The sequence below is a fragment of the Benincasa hispida genome, chromosome 11 (genome assembly GCF_027475165.1).
Source record: "Benincasa hispida cultivar pf3 chromosome 11, pf3_genome.v1.1, whole genome shotgun sequence".
NCBI classification, from domain to species: domain Eukaryota; kingdom Viridiplantae; phylum Streptophyta; class Magnoliopsida; order Cucurbitales; family Cucurbitaceae; genus Benincasa; species Benincasa hispida.
This window is the reverse complement of record NC_143488.1, coordinates 85,376,830-85,389,033: the sequence shown is the minus strand read 5'-3', so window position 1 is coordinate 85,389,033 and position 12,204 is coordinate 85,376,830. Positions and strand designations below refer to the sequence as shown.

At 38.0% G+C, this 12,204-nt stretch overlaps 1 protein-coding gene across 1 annotated transcript; it reads right to left on the bottom strand.

The window, feature by feature from the left end:
- Positions 1-885: 885 nt before the first annotated feature.
- On the bottom strand, positions 886-1,341 carry LOC150032981 (uncharacterized). Its single transcript, XM_090307092.1, has one exon. It carries the CDS (start codon positions 1,339-1,341, stop codon positions 886-888), a length of 456 nt encoding a protein of 151 aa, XP_090163218.1.
- Positions 1,342-12,204: the final 10,863 nt, after the last annotated feature.

The window sequence follows — 12,204 nt, the reverse complement described above, 5'->3', positions numbered from 1 at the left end:
TTCCACAATTCTTGAAGTAGCTTTGTGTTTACTTCTTAAAATTACACCTAGCCAACTTTCCTCATGAAATTGAAGTGTTATTGACCTTCATAACTGAGTGGTTGCATGTATTAGATACATAAAAGCTTGAAATTTCAGAGTGGAAGGTGAATCAATGGTTGGAAAAACCAGTTTTCTATAGAAAGTTGATCTTCATCTCAAACCCACTCCATTTCACTTCATATTCACTTCAATCCTTAGTTCCACCACTCAAATTTAAGGCTGAGAATAGTGGAGAAGATCTCTTGGTGGTTCACTGAGAATTCGAAGCTGAGATTTCGTGAGGAAGAGCTTAGATTGGAGGAATTCTTCAAATGTATGTTTTCAGTGAAACTTTTTTCTGGAAAATTCAATTTTGCATGCTTTTAGAACTCAAATTAAATGTAATTAGAGTGCTTATTGATTCTGATTGCTTCCGTTGCATGCTTCTACATCATATCAATTACGATGAACTCATAATGACCATAACTTGAGCAAAAGGTTGTCTTGAGTATATCACTATCCTTATCCTCAATTGATGGTATCTTGACCGAAGATCAATCTTGGAGAACACTATAGCTTTCTATAACTGGCCGAACAAGTCATCAATCCTGGGAAGTGGATATTTATTCTTTATGGTCATTTTATTTAACTCCCTGTAGTTAAAGCAGAAATGCAATGATACATCTTTCTTCTTCACAAAAAGTACTGATGCACCCCATGGTGACACACTTGGGCGTATGAAACCCTTATCCAATAATTCTTGTAACTGAACCTTAAACTCTTCAATTTTGCTAGAGCCATCCTATATGGAGCCTTTGAGATAGGAATTGTGTCCGGCTCCAATTCAATAGCAAAATCTATCTTCTATTGAGGTAGCAAACTGAGGAGATCCTCTAGAAAAACATCTGGATAGTCTCTTACTACTGACTCTGAAGTTAAGGAGACTTCAGCCTCTCTAGTGTCAATCACGCTGGCCAAGATGCCCCAGGCACCTTGATTGAACAACCTACTGGCCTTTAATGCTGAAATCACATTGGGCAGGACCACAGTCTCAGTCCCCGTAAACTTAAAGCTGGCTTCCATAGGAGAGTTAAAAATAACCTCCTTGCAGGAGCAGTCTATACTGGCATGGTTAGTAATTAGCCAATCCATATCCAGTATCACGTCAAAATCTCGCATGTTTAGGATTATCAGGGTCACATCTAATGCATGATTCGCTATTTCTACTTGACATGCCTTTATCTTTTTAGTAGCTAACATGATTTCTCCTGATGGAGTGGAAACTGACAGAGCATACTGTAAGGGTTCTGATCCTAACATGGCATGGTTTACAAATGCTGATGATATGAATGAGTAAGACGAACCATAGTAAAACAAGAATAATACATAGTGTGATCAAATGTACGAGGGTCAAATTTACTAAAATCCCTCAAGTGCTTAACTTTAAGAGACAAATTTTGCATGTTTTGATTCTATGGCTGGGCTGGTTGCACATGTACCGGCGGTATCGGTTCCTACTGAGCTGTCCTGCATTTGCACTACCGATCAAATCTTGTATTCTCTCTTCATTAGGGATGATGCAACAACTTCTCCAATTCTTGCTTCCATCACCTTCTTATCAACCTAAGCCATAGGTGGGTTTGGAGCTATCGGAACATTTTGACTCTGATTGGCTCTCTTCTCCTACACCTTTAATGGGGGTGGGTTCTAGACCCGTGGGTGCTGCACTTGGGGGTCTTGAACCCCTACTCTAACTGTCCTCTTCACTTTGAGCTTAAATGTCATATTCTGCCATGAATTCACAAATGAACTCTCACTGGATTCCTCTTCACTTAAACATGATTACTAAGGCATTACATCTACTAGTCTCATGCATATACTAAAACCTTTTATTAGTAGGACATACTTGTCGATGACGAGGAATCCGTTACTAGGCCACAAGGACTATCTAGACTTACGTAGTAAGTTGGTCCTTAGAACCAAAAACATGGGCTCTGATACCAACTTTAACGACCCGACTCCCTAGTGAAGCAAATCAAACATGAGGATTTCCATGAGCAGCGAAAGGATCGTTCTAAATTCCATTTCAAATTGAACATACACAATTACAGTACAAAACAGAAACTAACAGGTCATGCAACAACTAGAAATTACAGCATGCTAACAAGAGAGTCAAGGGATAGAGTATGCGTACCTTTGAAGAACCATTCTTCAAACTCCCTCAATCAACCTAATGCATCCAAGCACAACAACACATCCCTCGAACGCAGCGCTCTTTGCACCACGATCACCGACACGAACATAATGAATATAATGATCACGAACCCAACGAGTGGCCTCTAAAACCTCGAATCAATCGAGTTGGGTGAGGACGGTACCATAATGGTTACCTTGGTATTCTCGGTGTGAGAATCCAGAAGTTATGGGCTCAATATGATCTTGGTTAGAGGAAGAGACTAGAGGACAACAATCGTGTGGATGATCGAGCAAATAGAAGATAAGAAGTGTCTATCATATAGATGAAATGCTCAATCGTGTAGAAGATGGCAGCCTATCGTATAGACAAAGCCACGCGATCGTTTAGCTACGACCAGCTGAATGACTATCGTATAGTCAATGCTTCATGATCGTTTAGTCTTTCTATGAGCTATCGCTTAGTGAAACAATTTCACTTGATAGCCTTGTCCGTGGGTCACTTTCCAAATCAAGTAACTTCTAATTTTAAGAAAACATTTTTTCTTTTATCTCATGGCTATCATAAAACCACCAATAACCTCCCACTCAATTGGTTATTAGAGAAAAAGAGATAATTATCAAATAATTAATATTATTATAAATAAATATGATAACCAACTTACCATATTATATCTATAACCTATAGTTTTAATATTTTATCTCATAAAACATATAAACCATGGTTCTTTTTCTATTCTATGGTACTTAATGTAAATCATATTTACATTAATCCTCCACTTGATGTATCTCATACATCATATCAATTATATCATATATATTGAATTTTCTCTTGTCAATTTGAACACTTCAAACTAATACCAAGAACTGATTCTCAACTTGAATCCATTGAGCTACCAAGGGGACCTTATGCACATGTAGCTTGAAACTCCAACGGTACGTGAATAACTTACTAAACTCCTTTAATCACGGGATCTACCATCTGTTAACTGTCGAGCACTCCGCTAAAGATCGACAACTGCACTCTCCTCACTACAAATATACTTTGTAACCATATCAACCAATCAATACTACGATAACCCTTCATAGATTGCTCGTAAGTACAGTTGAGAAAATTTACCGTTTTGCCCCTATAGTTACATCTAACTCCTTAAGTACCACTGATCCATCTAATGAACATAATTCATAGTCCTACTATGAATGAGTCCTCTCTTCCAAAGAAAGGATGTGGCCACTATGTTCAAGATCCGTAATCAACCCTTAAGGGAGCAATCTATCTACTTACCCCTGCTTCGGGGAAGAAGTAAAATCCGTCTTGTGTAACTGAGTTCCTAGCTCCCCAATCAGACAAATCCTAAAAAAGGTTGGCTTGTTGATTTGGCAATCTGACCACTCTCACCCATACTAATCAAAGGACCACCCTTAAAGGCAAGAGTTCCCAAAACACTCAAGATTAAGGTCATGTGACCTATGGTTATTTAAGTGAGATGTAAGTCTCCGGTATCAATGGCGTTATATACAGAGAGTAGTCATCTCATGGTCCGGTCTTATACAAACTCTTTGTATAGGACACCTCGCTCGCATGTCTCCACATGAATGGTCAGGATCATACCATATGTAGTATTTTACAACACTTGTAAACCTCTACAAAGCAGGCCGTATCTGTAGTGTCACCAAGATAAGGTATCCCTCCTTTATCCTTATACTACAAACCTTTTTAGGTTATATCTTAAGGCATGATCCACTTGTATATCTCATATACATGCTTAAATTTACATACAATAACCATGGATCTTTGTTTATTGAATATGAGTAAATGCAAAATAAAATAACTCTTATTTTATTAATAACAATGTGTAAAATGTTTACAAACTATGAGACTCTGGGAGAATTAGGACACCAATCCCAATAATCTCCCACTTATCCTAATGCCTCATGAGACTAATGTACAATACATGAAAAATACAAGTACAATATACAATAAACTAGGGCATACTCTATACTTCAGCATCATCTCCCACTTGCCCTAGACAAGAAGCCGCATGTCCCGTAGACTAGACTTTCTAGATGACCCTCAAACACTTTAGTCATGAGAGCCTTTGTAAACGGATCAACAACGTTGTGCTCCAATGCGATCTTCATGACTATCACATCACTGCGATGCACAATCTCCCTAATCAAATCATACTTTCGTTCTATATGCTTGCCTCTACGATGACTCCGAGGTTCCTTTGAATTTTCCACAGGCCCGCTGTTATCACAATAAAGAGTGATAGAAAAAGTCATATTTGGAATAACTTCCAAATTTGTAAGGAATTTCCTCAGCCAAACAACCTCTTTAGTAGCTTCATAAGAAGCTACGTATTCGGCTTCCATAGTTGAGTCCGCGATGCATCCTTGCTTGATGCTTCACCACACTACAGCCCCTCCATTCAGAGTGAACACTGACCTTGATGTCGATTTCTGAGAATCTTTATCAGTTTGAAAGTCAATGGTCTGTGTATCCTATAAGGATCAAATCCTTATGTCCATATACAAGCATGTAGTCCCTCATTCATCGAAAATACTTGAGGATCGTTTTGACCGTCGTCCAGTGATCTAATCCTGGATTGGATTGATAATGGCTAACAATCCTTACTGCATAGCAAATGTCAGTTTGGTACACAAAATTGCATATATTAAGCTTCCAACAGCCCAAGCATAGGGAATCCGTCTCATTTCTCAACCTCTTGAGGTGTCTTAGGACATTGTCCTTAGACAAAACAATTCCATGCCTGAAGGGTAATAAACCTCTATTGGAATCATGTATCATGTACCTGATCAACATTTGATCAATGTACGATGCCTGAAATAAGGCCAACCTCTTGTTCTTATGATCTCGAATGATCTGGATCCGTAGAACATATTGTGCCTCTCCCAAATATTTCATTTGGAATTGAGCGACTAGCCACTTTTTAATGTCAGTCAGAAAACCTACATCATTCCTAATTAGTAGGATATCATCCACATACAGTACTAGGAAAGCTACTGAGCTGTTGATGATCTTCTTGTAAACCAAAGGCTCATCAACATTTTGATCAAAGGCAAACGATTTAACCGCACTGTCAAATCTAATGTTCCATGATCTAAATGCTTATTTCCCATAAATGGATCTATTAAGCTTGGAAACTCGTTGCTCTTGATCTGGAACAATGAACCCCTCTGGTTGAGCCATGTAGATGGTCTTCTCAAGATTACCATTAAGAAAGGTAGTTTTGACGTCCATTTTCTATATCTCATAATCATAAAATGTGGCTATGGATAGGAGTATCTTGATATACTTTAACATGAAAAAAGGTGAGAAAGTTTCCTCATAGTCCACTCCTTCAACCTAGGTATAACCCTTTTCCACGAGTCTAGCCTTAAAGGTTTTCACCTTTCAAATTACACGTTGTTTTCGCTTGTAGATCCAGTTACACCCTATAGGTTTTACCCCATCAGGCTGATTCACATGTCCCAAGACATTATTGAACTACATAGACTCCATTTCCTGGTTCATGGCTTTAATCCACTTATCTTTGTCAACATCCTTCATTGCTTGCTTATAAGACAATGAATCCTCAACCCCATCACCAGAAATGATGTTTTGGGCTTCTGTCAAACCCATGTAGCATTCTGGTGGGTTCATAACCCTCCCACTACGTTGAGGCAATCTCGACTCTTGAGATGGTTAACTAGATGTACTAACCTCAATAACTCTTGTTGATCTGTCAATCTGTTCAACAACTCTTGTTCAACCATCATAGTCTCACCAGAAATCTCATGTAAAACGAGCTTACTTCATGGTTTATAATCCCTGATGTGGTATTCTTCCAAGAATATAACGTTTTTTGACACAAACAATTTGTTCTCACTCGGATCATAGAAGTATCCACCCCTCGTTTCCCTGGGATAGCCTATAAAGAGACAAACTTTCGAACGCGGTTCCAACTTCTTCGCATTAGTCACTAGCACGTGGGTCGGACATCCCCAAATCCTGAAGTGGCATAAACTACCTTTACGGCCTTTCCATAGCTCAAAAGGTGTTTCAGAAACACTTTTCAAGGGAATGTTGTTCAGAATATAATGTGTAGTCTCCATTGCAAAACCCTAAAACGAGTCTGGAAGATGAGCATAACTCATCATAGACCAAACCATGTCCAACAAGGTTCTGTTTCTCCTTTCTGATACACCATTCTACTAAGGTGTACCTGGGGCCAAGAGTTGGGATGTAATTCTATGTTCTATCATTTAGTTCTGAAATTGGAGGTTCATATGCTCTCCACCACGATCAGATCGTAATGTTTTTATCTTCTTACCTAACAAGTTTTCAACTTCAGCCTTATACTCCTTGAACTTGTTAAGAGCTTCAGACTTACGTTGCATTAGGTAGAGATACCCATACCTTGAATATTCATCTATGAAAGAGATGAAATATTCATACCCACCTCGAGCTCTAACACTCATCGGACCACAGAGGTCTGAATGTATAAGCTCCAAGACTTTCTTTGCTTTGTAACCTTTTCCAGTAAAATGTTGTTTGGTCATCTTACCTTCAAGGCATGATTCACACATCGACAAGGATTTTTCATTTAAACTCTTTAGAAGTTCACATTTCATCAACTGCTCAACCTACTGAGGTTGATGTGACCTAACCTTAGATGTCAAAGATGCGCATTTTCCTTAGGAGAAACCTTTGTTCTTTTTGCTGTTGTCGTCGTTCTGAATATTTCAGTATTAAACAAGGCTTTTATGACTAACGACCTTAGTACATACAAGTTATTTTCTATTGAACCAAAACCAATCTTCATTCCATTCTTGAAAATAAACACTTTACTCTCAGAAAAAAAGATGGTATAACCTTGTTCAATGAGACAAGAAATCGAGATTAAGTTCCTCTTGATATGAGGAACTACAAAAAAATTATCCAATAACAGATAACGTTTCTTGTCCAAAAATAACTTCAGCCTGCCTACTGCAACAATTGAAAGAAGCTCACCAGAGCCGACTCGAACATTCAATTCTCCCTGTGGCAACTTTTGCCAAGAACTAAATCCTTGGTAGGAAGAACTGACGTGATTTGTAGCACCCGAATCAAGGATCCAGGTAGAATCATCATTCTCTACCAAACACATCTCCAAGACCAATAAATTATATTTACTGTCTTTAGATTTCCTCCTCTTTTGGAGAGTAGTGGGATCAGTATCAAAACCTAAATAAGCTCAAAGTTCCATTTCAGAAAACAATTTTCGTCGATGAATTTCATCAGAGTCACCAACACTTGCTTTTTCTTCCAGGAGGTTATCTTGGGATCTGACACTACTGGTTTCTTTGTCATCCATCCCTCTGTGCTAAAAAAGTAAGAATTGACGTTCAAAAAATTCTTGCAACGAGTCCATGATCTCACGTGCAATGACCATGTTCTCAACCCTTTTGGCCCAACATCAGGTATATTAGCCAATATGTGAAGTCGGGTTAATGAATTAGCCTTCATTCATACCTCATATGCTTTACGAACATTTTAAGGTGCATCAAGCGTTGGGACTTAAGGACACTCTTCAACCATGACAAACTCGAGGTTGTTTACCACGAAATATGTTTTACAAAAATTTTTCCACTGTATGTATTCGGTCAAACTAGAGGCATTTAACGGAAAATCAAACATGTTGCTGAAAAAAAAAAACACATTGACCTACATTAGGTTTTAGCAAATACTTTTTAAAACATATACGACATCCAATACGGTTTAGCAAAACTAACATGAACCCCATGTGACATCTAGTTTCGCAATGATGCTCCAAAGATTTAAGACAAAAGTCGCCGAAGGGTGGTTAATTTATCCCTCCTCTGAATTGAGGCATTCTCAACCAGCTATTAATACTAGAACAACTCTCGCTCCTATAACAACTAGCCATTATTGATTTAGTCAAGATATCATTAACTTACATAACAATTTCCCGTAAGTGTGAGCTGTCATTTTAGGCTCTAGAGTTCCACCTCAAGCAGCCAATCCGAAGGGAAAAAATCCAATTGGGGCAAAAACTAAAGTGACCCTATCCATTTCTGGAGTTCACGTTGATATTGACCAACTGAACAAAACTCATCCGAAGGGGGATGCTCCCAAGGTGCCACGAGGAAGTGCAAGAATGATCTCACGGTGCGAACCAATGAAGAAGACTATAAGACATGTTGACACACACCCTTCACCCACTTACTATAAATACTCTCTCCGTCCACCTTGATATTGACTCATGCAAACACCATCCGAAAGGGGATGCTCCCAGGGCACCACGAGGCCAAGTATGAATCTCAAGGTGTCAACATTTAGGGAGAAACGTGAGTAGAATCATTGACATATCATATATATTTCTTCCTCCCATTGAGTATTTTATAACCTAGGGTTTAGTTTACTTAGAAAAAGCACGACTAAAAATTTTAACTAAGTGACATTTTAGGTTTGTCGAAGAGTAACTTTTACCTTGGAAAGTTGAAACAACTTTTAATCATCATTCATTGAACTCTTTAACGATGTCTTTAATCAATTGTCACATGCTTGCAGAAAGTCTATCTAATTTACCTTTCCAAGTAGGTTCTCAAGTAGGGGTGTTCCGTTTCCGTCAACTTAAGAACCTCAGCCTAGATAGAACCCGCGTTAGAAAAAAGGTCTCTTATAGATAGATTTAATACAATGTTAATTTTTTATGCCAATCAATTTAATCCTATTAAACCGATTAAAAAAGATTAACCTTAGGTTGCTAATCCCATTAGAACCCTGAACTTAGGTCTATTTGAATCCAATTTTAAAGCCCTTTTAAAACATGAGTTTGCCTAAGTCCGAATGCAACTCTTTCTTATTGATTTTAGTTTTAATTTCCATTATAACACTCATAACAGAAACAATCAAAATCATCCACAACACGAAGCAAACACATACAAGCATTCATAACGTTTATAAATTAGCCTATGTGTCATGCTCTATGCATTGTTCATTCATTGCTACTTTTATATAACACTTATACAACCAAGCAATGAAACAAGCACACATGCTTCCATTCACCCTTATACTATAACTCTTATAATATAAAGATGATGCATGAATATGCTTACTGCATGTATAAATATAACTCTTATATTTCATGATGCATGCACATGCTTTCTTGTAATTTCACCATGTCATACTGTAACACTTATAATACATGATGCATGAATAATTGCATAACCTAAGGTGGGTTTTAAATCCATATGTCATACACTATGACATATAAACAACATACATCCCATGTACATTAAATAAAAGTTGATGAACCGGGATAATTAACCTCAAAATCCTAAAAAACCAAAGCTAACTATTACAAATAGAAAAAAGTCTTCGGTTCAAATAGGCGAACTGGGTCTTGAACCATTTGGGCGAAGAAACGCGTCTCCTTTGATAGTGTATCGGTTCTAAGTGATCGCCTACACAAAAGAGTAAACACTTTACTTAATCGTTTACCAACGCTTCCTGAGCTAAACGATCGTTTAGCAACGATCATGTACCTTAACTATGCGATGAAACATGAGGCACGCGATCGTGCAACGTGCAATGTACAATGCAAGCCTTAAGAAATCGACTAAACGACAATGATTCAGTGATGCACAATCGTCTAAACGATCGCTGAGCAAGCGCGAGGTATCATATACTGGGTGATGATTAGTGAGTGATTATGCAATGAAGCATGCTTACTACACGATCGTTTAGTACGCGCGCCTTTTATTAAACGATGAGCATTAAATACTCTAGACGCGATCGTCTACCTCCAATGTCCACGCAATCGGGCAACCAACACTACATGATAGAGTAAACGCTTTACCCCATCGTTTAACATTTGCTAAACGATTGTTTAGTAAATTCTACACGATCGGGCATAACTTTTCTACACAATCGTTTAGCCAAATCCCAACGATCGTTTACCTGAGGCTACACGATACGACCAACTTTTGGTCTTCTTCCTCGATGAGAACCGCATCTCCATGCTTCGAAACTTCATCACGAACGACTCAACAAACTCAAACACTTTGAATTACAAACTTTATTGCTTGTTAATTATGCCCAAAAATGCAGGGGCCCTTAGAAATTAACACTCTGTAATTTTTAAAGAAAGTTTTAAACAGAGGCAATCCACAAACACATTTAACACTTAAACGCAATGTAGAAACCTAAAACCCACCATGACTGTAAAAGAAGTTCAAAACAGAAGTGAAATTTGGAATATCAGAGTAACCTGACTCTGATACCAATTGAAGGAAATCAGACATGAGGATTTCTATTAGCAGCGGATGAATCGTTCCAAATTCCATTCAAAATTGAACATATACAATTACAGTACAAAATGGAAACTCATAGGTCATGCAACAAATAAAAATATAACATGCTAACAAGAGAGTCAAGGGATAGAGTATTCGCACCTTTGAAGAACCATTCTTCAAACACCCTCAATCAATCTAATGCGTCCAAGCACAACAACACAACCTTCGAACGCAGCGATTGGTGCACCACGATCACTAGCACGAACACAATGAACACAATGATCACGAACCCAATGAATGACCTCCAGAACCTCGAATTAATTGAGTTAAGTGAGGATAGCCCCACAATGGTTACCTTGGTATTCTCGGTGTGAGAATCCAGGAGTTGTGGGCTTTGTATGATCTTGGTTAAAGGAAGAGACTGAAGGACAACAATCGTGTGGATGATCGAGCAAGTGGGAGATAAGAAGTGTCTATCGTATAGACGAAATGCTCAATCGTGTAGAAGATGGCAGCTGATCGTATAGACAAAGCCACGCGATCATTTAGCAATGACCAGTTGAATGACTATCACATAGTCAATGCTCTACAATCGTTTAGTCTCTCTATGAGCTATCGCTTAGTGAAACAATTTCATTTGATAGCCTTGTCCGTAAGTCACTTTCTGAATCAAGTAACTTCTAATTTTAGGAAAACATTTTTCCTTTTATCTCACAATTACCATAAAACCACCAATAACCTCCCACTCAATTGGTTATTAGAGAAAAAAGATAATTATCAAATAATAATAATTATTATAAATAAATATGATAACCAACTTACCATATTATATTTATGACCTATAGTTTTAATATTTCATCTCATGAAACATACAAACCATGGTTCTTTTTCTATTTTATGGTACTTAATGTAAATCATATTTACATTAATCCTCCACTTGATATATCTTATACATCGTACCAATTATATCATATATAATTGAATTTTCTCTTGTCAATTTGAACACTTCAAACTAACACCAAGAACTAATTCTCATCTTGAATCCATTGAGCTACCAAGGGGACCTTACGGATCTGTAGCTTGAAGCTCCAACGGTACATGAGTAACTGACTAAACTCTTTAGTCACGGGATCCACCATCTGTTAACTACCGGGCACTCCACTAAAGACCGACAGCTGCATTCTTCTCACTACAGAAATATTTTTGTTTATATCAACCAATCAACGGTATGATAACTCTTCATAGATTGCTCGTAAGTACAGTTGGAAAAATTTACTATTTTGCCCCTGTAGTTACATCTAACTCTTTGAGTACCATTGATCCCTCTAACGAACATAAGTCATAGTCCTACTATGAATGAGTCCTCGATGTGGCCACTATGTTCAAGACCTAAAATCAGCCATTAAGGGAGCAATCTAGCTACTTACCCCTGCTTCGGGGAAGGAATGAATTTCATCTTGTGTAACTGAATTCTCAGCTCCCCATCAGACAAATCCCCAAAAAGGTAGGTTTGTTGAGTTGGCAATCTGGCCACTCTCACCCATACTAATCAAAGGACCGCACTCAAAGGCAGGAGTTCTCAAAACACTTAGGATTAAGGTCATGTCACCTATGGTTGTTGAGATGAGATGTAAGTCTCAAGTATCAACAACGTTATATAAAGAGTCAAATCATCTCGTGGTCCGG